General features: G+C 43.6%; 1 protein-coding gene across 1 annotated transcript in view; it reads right to left on the bottom strand.

Moving 5' to 3' along the window:
* LOC309477865 (actin-binding protein WASF3) overlaps positions 1-18,666 on the bottom strand; it is a 47,400-nt gene that overhangs the window by 27,190 nt on the left and 1,544 nt on the right. The window contains exon 2 of the mRNA XM_082141337.1: positions 9,482-9,640. Coding sequence (XP_081997463.1) covers positions 9,482-9,614 — 133 coding nt within the window. The 5' untranslated portion in view covers positions 9,615-9,640. The remainder of the gene's footprint in view (positions 1-9,481; positions 9,641-18,666) is intronic.

Below are 18,666 nucleotides of genomic sequence, written 5' to 3'. Positions count from 1 at the left end.
TTTCTGGATTTTTTTTTTAGATTATGTCTCTCACAGTGGACATGCACCTACGATGACAATTTCAGACCCCTCCATGATTTCCAAGTGGGAGAACTTGCAAAATAGCAGGGTGTTCAAATACTTATTTTCCTCACTGTATAACTGTATCATCAGCGTAATAATGAAAATTTACATTATGAACATTTTGATCAATATTATTTATATATAGAGTAAATAGGAGTGGTCCTAGGACTGACCCCTGTGGCACACCTTTAGTTACATTGAGTGAACCAGAGATAAAACCCTCAGCCTGTACACACTGAGTTCTGTTTGAGAGATAGTTATTAAACCAACCAAAAGACCAGACCCGTTAATATTTGGCCCGTTACCCGACCCGTGCCCACGATAAATCACACACAAGCTAAAATCTATTGAGCGGTGGGGACGCGTTCATAGGGTGCGCTGCCAATAACGCACCTAAAAGCTGTCACAAAGAACTGGGAAAAGTAATGATTATTAATATGTCAAATATATCAAGGAGACATTTCAATTGTTTATTAATAAACAAGTGTTTTCTGTGTCAAAATTGAAGTTGACGATGCTGACTGACTCGCGATCTTCGCAGTAGTGAACGCGCCAGAGAGAAATTCACATTTCATACGGATTGCATAAGCAGAGAGCAGTCTGTTTTCTTTTCTTTGGAATTGTTTTGTTTAAAAGTAGACATTTCATGCTTTCTATTTCTCAGGTCTGTGAGGCAAGTAGCTTATACGCTGAGTTTCGGTTCACTTAAGAGATGAGACTCAAGTTCACGCGCCCGCGCCTCCGTGTCGTGATTATTGCCTGCTATATTTACCTCTTAGGCCTATTTATTAAATCCAGGAAATTGGTTGATGAAACATTGATTAAAATTAAGATACAATTAATACGAAACGAAATTCACTTTAAAGAAAGGCTTTCTACAAAAACAAACTTAATGAAATGGTCAAAATCATGTCTGCCCACTGCATTTGTCTCCCGATATGCGGGATCATCTTATCTTATTCATGCTTTTCACTTTTCATATAATCAACATAAAAAAAATTTTTTTTTTATTTAAACATGAATATGAAACTAAATAGTTTTTAATGACAGGGCTACAACACATACAGTACAGAGAAATGTAATGTCGGACACATTGCCGGTGAGCATGTGGAGGGGGAGATAGGCTACGATTTTCGATCATTTATCGAATATTATTTTGCTTGATATGCCAATTCTTAATATTTGGTGTTTTTAATGCCTGTTTGAGATCTCTGTGAAAGTTTTAATTGTAGGTTCGTGGCCCTGAGTGTTGCGATTTCGGTTTCATTTCGCATATAGCCTACAGCCCTTATAATCATAGATGACGCCACCGGTTTTTATTTAAAAGAAAGACCGTATATGTTTGTATGTAGGCCTATATATGGGCAATTTATATACACAATACTTACTAAAATATAATTAATATAATTTTATTGCATTTGTAGGCTATTAGTTGTTTGAAGAGTAAAAAAAAAAAAATGGGTCGGTCTTAACACAAGTTTACAACCGGCAAGTCGGTCGGACTAAAGTAAAAATAATTGGGTCGGTCCTAAATTGACAGGGTCGGTCGGGTTACGGCAAACAAGAATATTTTTAAGGATGGCCTGACTAAAACACATATTTGCGTATGTGTAATGGTAATTTAGACACACAAATATTGCACATATTTTTCATCCGCTACCCGCCCGCAAGGAGTTCATTATCCGCCCGTGAATTTTAGGAATGTCACAATCCACCCGTTTTAGCCACTTTTATGCGGGTACCCGACCCGTTGCAGGACTCTGGTCACGACTGTTTCCCGAAACCGTATTGTCGCAAAGTGGTCGTTCAACCACGTTGGTTTATGACGTCACACACGTGTAATAACTTCTTTTAATGAATTTGTTTGGGATCGAATTAACGCTAGATGTTTTGCTATAAATTACAGACATGACATCTGAGGACTATTTCTCATTTTTCTCAGTTATTTTGCTTTTTTTCCAGATTCAAGCATAGGCTCGTTCTTACATAGTAGAGCACGTTCGCACATGCGCACTCTTCAAAAACTACGCTTTAAATCTCTTGACAAATTCAAAGACGTAAATGACATTTGTATGTATTCTAAACAAAAGACACGGGTTGTACTGAATGTCATCTAGCTTATTTTGCTCAAGATAAGGATTTATAAGTCCACATGTCATGCAATCTAGAAACTATGCTTCTAACCACAGCTCGAGAGCTGTCGTTTCAACCACACAACTTTGCGATGCTGTTTGCGAATGTTCGTTGGAACGATGGTTTCGGGAAACACAGACTTATTGAACTATGCTGATAACGACGGAACTTGCGACCATAGTTGGCCATCGATGCTTTCGGGAAACCCACCCCTGATTGGTTTATTTCACGTTACGCCCACTTCAGCTACTTCAGAACAACCCGTTTTAGATTTGCGCCTGGCGCAAGAGTCATTTATCCCACCGGTATAATAGCAACAGCGCCCGAGACCCGCCCACAAAGTTACTTGCGTTTCGCGCTTGATACTTGCGTTTCAGATCGGTAAAATAGGGCCCAAAGTCCTTTAATTGATTGTTGACAAATGTTTCGAGGACTTTGGCCAAGACTGACAGCTTGGAAATGGGCCGGTAATTATTTGGGTGTGTAGGATCTCCGCCTTTAAACAGGGGAAGAACTGACAGCTGGAAAAGCTGATTTCCATATAAGTGGAATTTCATTTAAGACAAGAGAAAGGTTAAAAATATGAGTCAGAGGGGGGGCGATAAAATCAGCTGCTAGCTTTAAAAAGTAAGGTTCAAATTTATCAGGACCTGCCGATTTTGAAACATCTAAAGATTTAAGGGCTTTGCACACCTCAGAGATTGCAATTGGTGAAAAGTTGAATGATTGACTGGTTGAAGCTCTCTGGGTGAACAATCGAAGGGTTCACATGAGCACCATTAATTGAATCAAAACAAAAAAACAGAAGCTATGAAGTGTTCATTGAAACAATTAAGCATTTTTAATTTATCAATGGTTGTATGAGAGTCCTTATTAATACATGATGGAAGTTCTACACCTTTATTATTTTCAGTTAATGATTTAACACTTTTTCCAAAATTTTGATGAATTGTTTAGATTGTGAGATGTTTGTGTAAGAAAATGTTCAGCTTTAGCTTTTCTGACTGCAACCGTGCATGCATTGCGCAATCGCCTGGAATCAAGCCAGTCTGAATTTAAATCGGTTTTCTTAGCTTTTGCCCATGCCAGGTTGCGCTCATGAAGCATATTTGATAAATGTTTGTCGACTAAAGCAGAAAAATTTGCATACAAAAATTCCCACGCTAGTTCAAGGTCAGGAATTAAATTAATTTGTTCCCACTCCAAATTATTATTATTATTATGTAGTTGTGTTTGGAGTCGATTGTTTTACTTGTGATAATAATAACGCAATGAAAAATGCCAAATTGTGCGAATGTAATTTTGGCCAGGCTGCCATACAAAGAAAAGAACATGCAAAAACAAGAGAGAAACAAATGAAATATTAATAACTGATATGTATTCTTTGTCCTGTCAGCTTTTTGTTTTTCTATGCATTTTTTTGCGTACTAAAATTAAACCTGTAGCTGTAGTTTGACCTTTTTTTTTACCAAATAATTTTGTCAGATAAATACCTTAACCAAGTTTAGTGTTTTGTTCTTCATATTTAAAAATATTTAAAAAATAATTACCTCATATTTTGTAAGGTCATTAAAAACAAATGACTGTAAAGTGCTTTGGGTGTACAGTAGTACAAATGAAAAGCGCTATATAAATGCCTCATTCATTCATTCATTCATTCAAATATCCCCTTCGGAAATCACTTTTGCCCACTATATACATTGTAACAGTAAAATTACAATACTAACATGTATGGCTGTTGAAATGAAATGCAATGAAATTGCTATTTTGACAGAAAACGCCTCGGTTACGACTGTAACCTCGGTTCCCTGAAGAGGGAACGAGCGTTGCGTCGAAAGCTGACGCTATGGGAACGCTTTGCGTGATGACGTCTTGAAGCACATGTAAAATCAGTCCAATGGTGTGGCGGAACGTCAGAGGCGGGTGACGTCACGTACCAGGAAGCTATAAAAGCCGGCCCGAAACAGAAAACGAAAGCTTCGTAAAGTCTGAAGTCGCGCTGACAGGCATGAAGGAGATATGGCAAGGCGACGCAACGCTCGTTCCCTCTTCAGGGAACCGAGGTTACAGTCGTAACCGAGGCGTTCCCTTTCAAGGGAACTCCCGTTGCGTCGAAAGCTGACGCTATGGGAACGTCTATACCAACGCCTCCATAGCTACAAATGTCTGTCCTGTGTGTAATCATGTGAGCAGCACTAAGAAGACAAAACATGAGACCCTAGAGTAGAGTCTAAATCCAGAGAGTAGAACCTGACGAAGGTGTGCGGTGAGGACCAGCCTGCCGCATCACAGACGTCCTGTAACGATACTCCTGATATAAGGGCCTTAGAGGCCGCCATACTCCTAGTAGAGAGCGACCGGACAGCCAAAGGAGAAGGCTGTCCAGCCGCCTCATAAGCCAGTGAGATAGTCTCAACCACCCACTTGCTCATCCTTTGCTTAGACACTGGACCTCCCTTGTTAGGGGAGCAAAAGTCACTTTTACGCCACAGGGCAGCTCTGTGGACATACGCGTCTAACGCCCGAACAGGGCAAAGCAAATTATTCGCCTCCTGGTCCGATTTCGAAAGGGAGGAGGACCTCCAAGTGCCACGAAGGAAACGAGATACCAAGGGGTCTTTCCCCACAGACATTCCACCCAAAGGACTGTGGTAAGCACCTATGGCCGCCACATAGACCTTTAAAGTGGACGGGGTCAGACCTGCAGTGAACCGTTCCTGCAGGAACTCCAGCACTGTACCAATTGGGCAGTGGACTGGGTCCAACCGACGGTCACTACACCAAGAAGTGAATACTCTCCACTTCAGGGCATAAAGTTTCCTCGTGGAGGGAGCTCTGGACTGTAGAATGGTCTCAACAACCTCGGTTGAGAGACCTGACTCTATGAGCTGGGCCCCCTCAGAGGCCAAGCCCACAGGTTCCACAGTTCTGGCCGAGGGTGAAATATTGAGCCCTCTGCCTGGGACAGAAGGTCCCTCCTGACGGGTAACTCCAGAGGATGCCCGTCGAGGAGGGACACAATATCGGGAAACCATACTCTGCCCGGCCAGCGCGGGGCTATAAAAAGCAGGCAAACCCGGTCCCTGTGAACTCTTTCCAGAACTCCCGGGAGCAGAGCAACTGGGGGAAAGGCGTACAGACGTAGCCTCGGCCACGTCTGTACCATAGCATCCAGTCCCAGAGGAGCTGGATGCGTGAAGGAGAACCAAAGTGGACAGTGAGACGTCTCTCGAGACGCAAACAGATCCACTTATAATTTCCATATCAGCTCCACCACCTCGGGGGTGGAGCCACCATTCCCCGGGCCTCGGCCCCTGTCTCGACAGAGTGTCTGCTCCTATATTCTGGACCCCGGGGATGTAGGCTGCCTTGAGTGACAGCAACTTCCCCTGGGACCACAAGAGGATATGGCATGCCAGCGCAAACCCCCTTGATATAGGCGACTACCGACGTGTTGTCCGTATGTAGTACACATGGTGTCCCCTGAGACCTGTGATAAAGCTCCTCAGAGCCCGGAAGACAGCTAACATCTCTAGGCTATAGAATGCCAGGAACGATGATGGTCTTCCCACAGACCTTGAGATGAGCGACCCTCAGGATCGCTCCCCAACCCGTGAGGGAAGCATCCGTCGTTAGCAGTTTGCGACGACAAGGAGCTCCCAGCACTGGGCCCTGGGACAGGAACCAAGGTTTCTTCCACATAACCAAGGCACGTAGGCATCACCGCGTGACCTTGATTGTGCGAAATGGGTTGCCCCTCGGGGAAAAACCCTCTGGTCCTGAGCCACCACTGCAGGGGCCTCATGTGCAGCAGTCCAAAAGGTATCCCGTTGGAAGCTGCTGCCATGAGACCCAACAGTCTCTGGAACTGTTTGACAGTGAGTAGCTGGCCTAGCTTTACACTTCTCACAGCTGCCAGGATGGAATCGAAGCGTGGCGATGACAGGCGCGCCTGCATCGACACTGAATCCCAAACCACGCCTAAAAAAGTGGTCCTCTAAAATGGAGAAAGCACACTCTTCTTGGCGTTCAGCCGTAACCCCAACTCTTTCATATGGGCGAGAACAACATCTCGATGTTGAACCGCCATCTAATGCGACTGAGCTAAAATCAACCAATCGTCGATGTAGTTCGTGATGCGAATACCCCGGAGGCGCAGAGGCGCCAGAGCTGCATCCACGCATTTGGTGAAAGTGCGGGGTGATAAAGCCAGGCCGAATGGAAGAACTCGATATTGGTATGCTTTGCCCCCAAAAGCAAACCTCAGGAACTTCCAATGACACGGACGGATGGAAATATGCGTCCTTGAGGTCTATCGTGACAAACCAGTCCTCGGACCTGATCTGTGGCACGATTTGTCTCAAGGTTAACATTTTGAACTTGAGCTGCATGTACTCGTACAGAACTCGAAGATCTAAAATGGGACGCAATCCCCCGTCCTTTTTTGGAACTATGAAGTACCGGTTGTAAAACCCGGTTTCCCTGTTGGAGGGGGGTACATATTCTATGGCCCCTTTCTCTAACAGAGTGTTTACTTCCTGTTCCATAACCAGAACCTGCTCGGGGCCCACCACTGTGGGCAGGACCCCCATAAACCGCGGTGGGCGTTAATAGAATTGTATCTAATACCCTTTTTCCACGGTCTGCAGGACCCAACGAGAAACATTTGACAGTAGCTTCCACGCTGTCAAAGATTCTACTAGAGGTACCAGTCTCTCGAGACTGGTTTCTGGATTTTGTTGCTGTTGAGTAGTCGGTTCGTCGCCCTGTAACGGCGCACCGGCAGGGAACGACCAAACAGACTGCTCCAGCACCCTCCTCAGAGGGGGCGGGCATCCCGAGGCCACTACGTTTCCGGGTGGACCTTGAGATATGTGCTCGCCGGAGACCGCTGCGCCCTGTAACACCGGAGGCGGCAGGGTTGGCAGAACGGTCCCCTGAGGGCACCGAAGAGAGACGGCACCGTATTTTTCTCCTGCTGTTGAGTAGTCGGTTCGTCGCCCTGTAACGGCGCACCGGCAGGGAACGACCAAACAGACTGCTCTAGCACCCTCCTCAGAGGGGGCGGGCATCCCGAGGCCACTATGTTTCCGGGTGGACCTTGAGATATGTGCTCGCCGGAGACCGCTGCGCCCTGTAACACCAGAGGTGGCAGGGTTGGCAGAACGGTCCCCTGAGGGCACCGAAGAGAGACGGGCACCGTGAAAAGAGGTGTTAACCGCTCTGCTTCGGGGGGACTACCCTCATTTGTCCTGAGCCCTCAGACATCAGGACTTTTTCCCCAGCAGCCTTCTTGGCGGTAATAACGGTCCGCAGATCCGTTTTACCCCTCGAAGACTGCTGGGTTTGAGAGCGCCCTCCGTGTCCCCGAGGTTTTTGTGGGGGAGCACGAGAGGACACACTCTGTTTTTGAGTGGCACGATGTTCAGCGCTCTTTTTAGAGGAGTGAGGCTGCTCCCGCTCAGCAGCCTCAATGAAAGAACGGCGGGGGAGAAGTTTTTGTAATGCAGCTGCCTGTTTAGCAGCTTCCTGAGATTTAGCTACCGCACTGTTTACTGCATCACCAAATAAACCAACAGTGGAAACCGGAGCATCTAAGAGAACGTGCTTTTCTTTCTCTTTTATATCGCTCAAATTGAGCCACAGATGCCTCTCAGTGGCCACCAGGGCTGCCATAGACCGCCCGATTGATTTAGCGGTCTCCTTGGTGGCCCTGAGAGACAGATCTGTGGCTCTGCGTAGTTCAGCCACTGTGTCAGGACCAATTCCCCCGCCCTCCTCTAAATCCCCCAATAATTCTGCCTGATAGGCTTGCATAATAGACATCGTATGCAGACACGCTGCAGCTTGACCAGCGGCTGCATACGATTTATGAACCAGAGATGATGTGAATTTTACTGGCTTAGAGGGAAGTGAAGGAGCTTTCAGGGAAGATGCCGTTGCTGGAGAGAGATAGCTCGCAAGCGTCTCCTCCACCTTCGGCATCTCCCCATAACCATATTCTTTATATTTGTGAATGGAAGAATAGTGGGATGTTTGTGGTGCATACACTCTGTATGAAACCGGTTTTCCCCACGATTTCGACACCTCGGTGTGGAGATCGGGGAAAAACGGAAGGCTTCTTCGCTGAGGCTGTGTACGAGATGGCAGGAAGCGTTCGTCGAGCTTACTTTTCGAACGAACGTCCTGCCTATCCTCTGGCCACTCAATAGATAGTCTGTCAACTGCTCTAGTAATAACATCGAGCAGTTCCTCAAACGCATGAGACTGAGGTGGCGAATCCTCAGACTCAGCTTCAATACTCACAACATCCAACTCCTCAGAGCTGGACAGTTGCAGTATTGGTGCCTCTATCGGGGGGGAAGAAACCGCAATGCGTGCTTCCACACCCTGATGAGAGGCACTGGATCTGTCAGATTGATGCTGAGATAAGGCAGAGCCCGTCTCAACATCCACTGACAGATCCATTTGCGAACCCCAGGTCTGAGATCGCCGCCGAGCCTCAGCCGCGGCGGGACCCGAGCCCTGGGGAACGCGATCGGGATTGAACCGAGCCAAGCGGGATCGGAGCGTGCGCAATGGAAGCGCGTCGCAATGCACACAGTCACCACCCTCGAGTGCTGACTGGGCATGCTCCTCACCCAAACAAACAACACAAAGAGTGTGAGTATCACCTCCCGTTAAATAACGCGGGCAGGGATGGACACACACTCTAAACTGCTGCTTGCTCGCCATACTGAATATATATATATATAATATAGACAGACAACACCAAATAACAAGGACAGATTCAACACAGAGCGCAACTGAAGACTCAGAAAGCTTTCGTTTTCTGTTTCGGGCCGGCTTTTATAGCTTCCTGGTACGTGACGTCACCCGCCTCTGACGTTCCGCCACACCATTGGACTGATTTTACATGTGCTTCAAGACGTCATCACGCAAAGCGTTCCCATAGCGTCAGCTTTCGACGCAACGGGAGTTCCCTTGAAAGGGAACCATAGGGAGAGATTCTCATTACAAGTATATGAAGATGGTTAGTGCATATTGCATTCACAAATACACATAAAAGCAACTCAAACTCAGATGAAGTGTGTGTGGAGCAGCATTTACTGTGAATTGAGCAGCTCTGAGACACTGAAAACACCAGCGGATAATACGTTTCTCACATAGTGCAGCTCTTCACAGTGCATATTTATTTAATTAAATCACAGACCTTTACGATTTGATAATTGAAGGGTAAAAATGACTGTGGGTCAACAGTTGAAGTGAGAAAAAGGGAACGTACTGAGTCCTCCCAGCTGTTTGATAATGGCCGCCAGTGTGCTGTTTGTGACACACTCCAGCTCATTGGTCACCCCGTCAGGCAGCGCTCCCCGACACAGGTGCTTGGGCTCGATGGTCCTCTTTACAAGAGGCATGGCTGTCCTCAACTACAAACACTGACCTGTGAGGAGATAGAAGTGCATTTTACACAACATGGTCTGAGCTAACGTGACACAGCAAACTAGATAATGTTTAGACTTTCACCTCCAATCCTAATACTTACAGCCTTACAAAGTAATTAAAGTCCCGCTGTAGTCAATCATTTTATCCCTTAAAACTCAAAATTACATATTTAAAAGTTTTTTCCTTGAAAAACATTTCTTCATGCCTTAAAATATCTTGAATGTAACTCGACACCCTTGCCTCGTTTAGTATGTGTGGTTCTATGAATATGCAAATGAGCCCCGCCTCCACTCACTCACTCAGCTCAGAGATCCACTGGTTGACGATCACACGTTGATCTGATTGGTTACAAGGTAGTTTGTGACGTCAGAAACACCAGCGATTTCAAAGCGTGTGTTTGAGACTGTCTTTGGTTCACTGCAGTTTTAAGGAGGAAATACTCAGCAATGCTGTCGACTTATGAATTTACACATGGTTTGTCTTAAAGCATATTAAAAACACCACATAGACACATAACAACATTAAAAGCTGGATTTACACCACAGGGGGACTTTAATAAACAATTAATCACTACATTTTTTTTCTCCATAATGAGTTCTTTCAGACTACACATTAGTCAAATCAAAATAATTTGACACATAACACTGGGTCTCACTCACTAGCCGCCAATACACGCATATTTTCGTGTAAAACATCCCCCCCCCCCCCCCCCCCCCTCCGTTTGGCCTGAAATACTATGTTCATAGTCATTCAGTTTGAAATGTTGACTCCAAACACGGAGATCTTTCAGATTTTCCGTCTCTCCATATTTACGATTCTTGAAACGACACTGTAAACCGAAAGTAACTCACTCCTGCTAAATGTTTACTCAAACAATACAAATCGACAGCATTACGCCTGAAAGTTTGCTAAGTAGTATTTCCTACTAAAGCGATGTGGTATTTGAGCGTATCAATAGCAGACTGGTGGGCGTGGCCTTGGACAGCACAAGCGCAGTGCATTATGGGTGTACAGGTAGAGTTGTTTTGTTTTTTTGCCTTTCTACTCTAGCCAAGTTTTATTGAAAGCCCATTTTACCAGCGGTGAATACTTTAAACTGCTGAATCAATCAATCTTACTGACAATATAAATGAGGCTCCCCTTCACACACCAACCCAATGCTGAGTATAACTGGATCAGTTTGTCAACAGTCATTCTGTATTCTGTCCTGAGAGAAAATGTCCTGAATTATTCATATACAATCAGTAAAACATCCAGTCTCACATTATACAGTATCCTTCATTTGTTTAAATGCACTCACAGGGCAATGATGAAATGTTGAGGACTTAACTTGTTTCTTTACAGGATACACAATAGAACAATGTAGGAGGGAGACGAAGAGGATCAATGAAGGAGATCAACGTGGGAGTAAGTACCAGTACCAGCAGGTTATGCGCAACAAGCTTCCGTACTCTGTAAAACAGGTCGCATATCTTCCGGTTCTGGTCTTTAGTTTGTGCTTTGTTAAATATAGGGCTATTTTACTCAAGATGCCTTCAAAGTAGCAATCAAAGATTGCCGATGTTTTTGAAAATTATAACGTTATCATCTCTGTGTAAACTATAAAAAAAGCGAATTTGTGAAAACGGTGACGTCATGTGCACGCGTATCACATGTTCAGTCTATACGCGCGTAGTGTTTCTTTACAAAGTGACAGCGTTTAATAATAATAATAATAATAATACAGCGTTTTTAGTCGTTTTCGTGCATTTGTGTAAACAGGGATTGTTTTGACGATGTTGTCGTCTGTAAGCAAAAAACACAAAGGAAAAACATTTCTGTTTTTAGTGTTATCAACGTGTCGTGTAAACGTAATATACAGGAGAAGACAAACTGAACAAGAAACAGGTGCACAAAGCAATCAGTAACCATGACAACTGGGAAAACCAAACTAAAACACAATGAAACTAAACAAAAACCCTTACAATATTAATATAGATGATCTTTTATTGCCTACAGTTTTCTTCCCACAGATTCCCCAAGACTGATTATGTTGCTCTTGCATTTTGTAAAATTCTAAATGTTTTTGAGTGGTTTTTGATTGTCAAAGACTGAGTTGCCATCAAACAAAAATAATTGTACATGGTGTCTCTTGTGTAAAAGAAAACCTTAATTGTATTGAATGTGCACTTGTGCACTTTTACTTCAAATCTTAAAAAGCATATTTAACAAAACTTACCTGCAAATAATATTAGCAAAATCAAAGGCCACTTAAGTGTCCTTAAAGACAACACTTTCATGACACTTTTTTAAAAGTGCATTTTGTAATAATGTCAAATTAAATGTTACTTTAAATTACATTTTAAATCATTATGTTTTACTTATCCTTTGTTGTGCTTTAAAGTAGTATACTGATAATAGTTTGATATAGAGTATATATATTTACCATATCTTATTAATTCATCAACATTTTCAGCCAATATTTACAGCCAATAAATACATTTAGCCAATTATTTTTGCCATGATTCATTATTAATTTTCCAAAATATGTTTAGCGTCATAATTGTAAATGGAGAGACAACTTGCACTATAGGTGAGTATTAACAAACATACATCAGGCTTTACATTAACTGGTTCAAAAATGTAAATTTGGATTGGGATTGTAAGAACACACAACAATAAGAAGATTCAAAACGGCATGACTGTACAAATAAATAGAAAAACAACACAATATTAATTATTGAGCCAATAGGAATCACAAGATATTGTCTGACTTGATGCAAATAAACAAACAGATGGTAAGTGGGTGTTTGATTACAGACTGGCATATCATCAAAAAGTAACATTTACTGAACCAATAACTGTCATGTATACAGGCAGATAAATCAAGCAGGATCACAAAATTAACAACATAATATAGGCTTGTGAAACGTTATAGATAATTAACATGCATAAGTGTGCTATAGTAGGCCTTTTGCTAGCATAATGCATAATAGAGCCAATTCTAATTGGGGAAGAAATAAAAAACATTTATCTTATTGTGCTGACATGGATTTATTATAAATTATAAATTATAAATACTGACAGAAAAGTCGTTCTCTGTAAACGCACTCCACGCCCGATGAGAGATCATATGTAGATAATCTAAGGCATTGAGTATTGTTAGCCATTATAACTGATTACATAAATGTCCTAATCAATGTCTCAAAAGCCAGTGTTTTGAATTCAGTGTTTCACATATTTTGTAGCTGCAGAGAAAGGTTTTAAAGACTGTACCTTATCTTCTGTGTGGGCCTCTGAGTGAGTTCATGTAGTGTAACAGCGCAGCGCTTCTGGGTTGTACGCCAGAACGTAGGCTCACTATTGGCCGACGCTGGTCATGTGTGTGATGCTGGCCAATAGTGAGCCTACGTTCTGGCGTACAACCCAGAAGCGCTGCGCTGTTACACTACGTGAACTCACTCAGAGGCCCATACAGAAGAAAATCAATAGTTGAATAAAGTCGTTATTTTTGGGGGGTTTTGCGCACAAAAAGTATTCTCGTCACTTTATAAACTTAAGGTTGAGCCATTGTAGTCATTTGGACTATTTTAAACATTGTTTTTACTAACTTTCCTGGGATGGCAGATATCGATTACCTAGAAGCCTATGGAGGAGTGAGACAGCTCTCAGATTTCATCAAAAATATCTTAATTTGTGTTCCGAAGATGAACGAAGGTCTTACGGGGTTGAGGGTGAGTAATTACTGACAGAATTTTCATTTTTGGGTGAACTAACCCTTTAATTGCTTCAAACAGTTCATGGGTAGTTGAAAAATGTTTCCCAGTTCGTTTGAATTTAATTTGAGACCAAATATTCACTGTAGTGTTCAAATCTGGACTCTGACCACCAGGCCAAAACATGAGCCCGATGGACTTGTTCTCAAGCCACTCCTTGGTTGTTTTTGCAGGGTGTGCAGGAACATTGTCTTGTTGAAAAATAACAACTGATCATTCCTCTTTAGATAACAAATTTTCATTTGGAAGCAAGCCATTCTGCAGTATTCCCCTGTACACCAAAGGATTAAATTACTTTTCCCGGTGAAGCAGCTCACCAATACCAGCAGCTAAAAAGGCTCCCCACACAACAACTCGTCCTTCATATTTTACTGTGGTAGAATTACAAAGTTCTGTCATGAAACTCCTGATGGCGCAGGCTGATAGGTCCTTAACTCAATCTGCTTGCAATCACATCATTCTCTATAAGGCACAGCTGATTGGTTCCTGCTGCATCAGTAGCCAATGAGCTCGCTGCTCAACCTTCAAATACTGGTCAGCATTTGCTCTAGCAGTTGCAGCAATAACAGCAGCTATAACAGCAGCCGCAGCAATAACAGCAGCCGCAGGAATAACAGCAGCCGCAGGAATAACAGCAGCCGCAGCAATAACAGCAGCAATAACAGCAGCCACAGCAATAACAGCACCAAATAACAGCAGCAGCAGCAGCAATAACAGCAGCCACAGCAATAACAGCAGCTATAACAGCAGCCGCAGCAATAACAGCAGCCGCAGGAATAACAGCAGCCGCAGGAATAACAGCAGCAGCATCAATAACAGCAGCCGCAGCAATAACAGCAGCAATAACAGCAGCAATAACAGCAGCCACAGCAATAACAGCACCAAATAACAGCAGCAGCAGCAATAACAGCATAAATAACAGCAGCAGCAGCAATAACAGCAGCAGCAGCAGCAGCAGCAATAACAGCATAAATAACAGCAGCAGCAGCAATAGCAGCAGCAGCAGCAGCAATAGCAGCAGCAGCAGCAATAACAGTATAAATAACAGCAGCAGCAGCAATAGCAGCAGCAGCAGCAATAACAGCATAAATAACAGCAGCAGCAATAACAGCAGCAGCAGCAGCAATAACAGCATAAATAACAGCAGCAGCAGCAATAGCAGCAGCAGCAATAACAGCAGCAGCAATAACAGCAGCAGCAGCAGCAATAACAGCAGCAGCAGTAACAGCAGCAGCAGTAATAACAGCAGCAATAACAGCAGCCACAGCGATAACAGCAGCAGCAGCAGCAGAAATAACAGCATCAGCAGCAATAACAGCAGCCGCAGCAATAACAGCAGCAGCAGCAGCAGCAGCAGAAATAACAGCAGCAGCAGCAATAACAGCAGCAGTAACAGCAACAGCAGCCGCAGCAATAACAGCAGCAGCAGCAATAACAGCAGCAATAACAGCAGCAGCAATAACAGCAGCAATAACAGCAGCCGCAGTAATAACAGCAGCAGCAGCAATAACAGCAGCCGCAGCAATAAGAGCAGCAATAAGAGCAGCAATAACAGCAGCAATAACAGCAGCAGCAGCAATAACAGAAGCAATAACATCAGCAGCAATAACAGCAGCAGCAATAACAGCAGCAGCAGCAGCAATAAAAGCAGCAATAAAAGCATCAATAACAGCAGCAGCAGCAATAACAGCAGCAGCAATAACAGCAGCAGCAGCAATAACAGCAATAACAGCAGCAGCAGCAATAACAGCAGTGGCAGCAATAAGAGCAGTGGCAGCAATAACAGCAGCAGCAGCAATAACAGCAGCAATAACAGCAGCAGCAGCAGCAGCAGCAATAACAGCAGTGGCAGCAATAACAGCAGCAGCAGCAATAACAGCAGCAGCAGCAGCAATAAACAGCAGCAGCAATAACAGCATCAATGACAGCAGCAGCAATAACAACAGCAGCAATAAACAGCAGCAGCAATAACAGCAGCAGCAGCAATAACAGCAGCAGCAGCAATAACAGCAGCAGCAATAACAGCAGTGGCAGCAATAAGAGCAGTGGCAGCAATAACAGCAGCAGCAGCAATAACAGCAGCAATGACAGCAGCAGCAGCAATAACAACAGCAGCAATAACAGCAGCAGCAGCAATAACCGCAGCAATAACAGCAGCCGCAGCAATAACAGCATCAGTGGCAGCAATAACAGCATCAATGACAGCAGCAGCAGCAATAACAGCAGCAGCAATAAACAGCAGCAGCAATAACTAGGGGTGTAAATATTAATCGATTCGTATCGATGCATCGATTATACAGCTGACGATTCGATGCATCGATGCGTCCGCAAGAGTATCCATTCATGTGTTTATTTTGCCGCCTGTCTATTTTCAGCGATCTGCTCCGAAAAATGCGTAAAACCTATAAGCTGCGGGTGGCGCTAACCTCATTATTGTCTTCTACTTCACACGCGTTACTTACGTTTCACAGTCTATCAATGTTCACACACATTGTTGAGTCTGACTTTCAAGAGCGATGGATCCTTCAGAGCGAGCTGGCAATGACAGTGAAATGTTACACACTCCAGTCGGCGTCAAGTCATGGGTGTGGATGTATTTTGGCTTCAGGAAAACAGATGGAGCAGTGGTAAGAGATGTTGCCGTTTGTCTGATTGCGCCCGTTTCACACATACTCCGTTTGCAGTGCGTATGCAGTGCGTATGCGGTGCGTATTGTTTTCAGTACCCATGTTAACAGGTCAGAGCTTTCACACTGCACGCGGTTGCGGTCCGTTTATCCGTTCCAGTTGCGGTGCGTATACAGCAGTGCAGAGATCGTTTCCACACCGAGTCTATTTATGCTGTGCTGCACGCGCTGATTTAAAGTGACAGCGCATGTTTTGTGGTCAAAATGAACACAGATTGACATGAAAATGTAGTAATTTCACCATAAATGAGTTTAATTAAATAAATTGTAGTAATCTCACCATAAATGTATTTAATTTAATTCTACTATTTTTCACAGTCATCTTTTTTACTTTAAGACCGGGGTAAAGCAAGGAAAACTACAATTTACCTCAACAAGGCGACATAATGAACAACATGGTGGAAAAACAATTTCTTTGTGACATGCAATTGTATTCTGTATACTCAATAAAAGGCAAATTATATATTATTTTTGTTGATTTATTTGAAACTTAATAGATATCATGTAAAAATCTAGTATTGAATCGTATCGAATCGAATCGTATCGCGGGGGAATTCTGAAGTATCGAAAATAATCGAATCGTTGGCTTAAGAAATCGGTATCGTATCGAATCGTCATGTAGGCTCCGATTTACACCCCTAGCAATAACAGCATCAATGACAGCAGCAGCAGCAATAACAACAGCAGCAATAAACAGCAGCAGCAATAACAGCAGCAGCAGCAATAACAGCAGCAATGACAGCAGCAGCAGCAATAACAACAGCAGCAATAAACAGCAGCAGCAATAACAGCAGCAGCAGCAATAACCGCAGCAATAACAGCAGCCGCAGCAATAACAGCATCAGTGGCAGCAATAACAGCATCAATGACAGCAGCAGCAGCAATAACAGCAGCAGCAATAAACAGCAGCAGCAATAACAGCATCAATGACAGCAGCAGCAGCAATAACAACAGCAGCAATAAACAGCAGCAGCAATAACAGCAGCAGCAGCAATAACCGCAGCAATAACAGCAGCAGCAGCAATAACCGCAGCAATAACAGCAGCCGCAGCAATAACCGCAGCAATAACAGCAGCCGCAGCAATAACAGCAGCAGCAATAATAGCAGCAGCAGCAATAACAGCAGCAGCAATAATAGCAGCAGCAGCAATAACAGCAGCAGCAATAACAGCAGCAGCAGCAATAACAGCAGCAGCAATAACAGCAGCAGTAATAACCGCAGCAGCAATAACAGCAGCAGCAATAACCGCAGCAATAACAGCAGCCGCAGCAATAACAGCAGCAGCAATAACAGCAGCAGCAGCAGCAATAACAGCAGCAGCAATAACAGCAGCAGCAGCAGCAATAACAGCAGCAGCAATAACAGCAGCAGCAGCAATAACAGCAGCAGCAGCAGCAATACCAGCAGCAGCAATAACAGCAGCAGCAATAACCGCAGCAATAACAGCAGCCGCAGCAATAACAGCAGCAGCAATAATAGCAGCAGCAGCAATAACAGCAGCAGCAATAATAGCAGCAGCAGCAATAACAGCAGCAGCAATAACAGCAGCAGCAGCAGCAATAACAGCAGCAGCAATAACAGCAGCAGCAATAACCGCAGCAGCAATACTAGCAGCAGCAATAACAGCAGCAGCAGCAATAACAGCAGCAGCAGCAATAACAGCAGCAGCAGCAATAACATCAGCAATAATAATGGCAGCGATCACCATGCAACTTCCCCAAATCTGCCAAAAGCTTAATGTCTTTGATGTTTTTCTGAGACAGCAATGGCTTTTTATGTAGGCCTAGTGCATTTGCTTAAATATGGCAAATTTCATGACCAATAATTTGGGGTTAAGACAATTAAAAACTTAGTGTTTAGCCATTTAGGGATTGGCAGCACCCTTTTTTTTTTTCTTTTTTTTTTTACAGGAGTGTACATTTGAAACATGGTAAAATGAATGGTTCAAAATTAAAAATAGATTACAAAAAGTAGGAAAGTACACTTCCAATATCAAAATACATTTTTTAGATATAAATGCAAATGTGTGTATAATATAATTCCATATCAAAACCCATTTGCAATACATATAGCCACTTTATGTCTTATGGGTTCACTCAGAAAGACAGTTTGCCTTGAAGCCTATGGCCATTTCCATGACAACCATCCAAGGCCCCTCTCATGCTCCGGTGCGTACTAGAGCTAGTCTGTTAGTCAGAGACAATCTCTTTGTAATGCAACTCTAAACGTATACTCTATTTTCAGGCTCGGCTTTCTTCTGTTTTGCCATTCTCCCCTAAAAAAGAAGTTTTTTTTTTTTTTTATTAATTAATTTTTTTAAATAGGCCACAATGCTCCCTGAGGCTGTGAACCCTTTTTGCAGCTGTTGTAATTGTGATAATCATCCAACACGATGTGCACATAAACATCCTGAAGGGGAACCTCGATCTGCGGTGCTCATGACACTGTGACCTCGTTCCACGAAGCCCATTCCAACCATACAAATATCTACTTGTTTTAGCAGTGTGAGGAGCCTAGCAACCACAACTCTCCTCAAAGAATTTGCTATTGGTATTCGAACAATATACAGATTCAAAACTCAC

The sequence above is a fragment of the Leuciscus leuciscus genome, assembly GCF_965113295.1.
Source record: "Leuciscus leuciscus genome assembly, chromosome: 16".
Lineage (NCBI taxonomy): Eukaryota > Metazoa > Chordata > Actinopteri > Cypriniformes > Leuciscidae > Leuciscus > Leuciscus leuciscus.
Note: the sequence above shows the minus strand (reverse complement) of the source record. Positions and strands in the feature narration are given on the sequence as shown.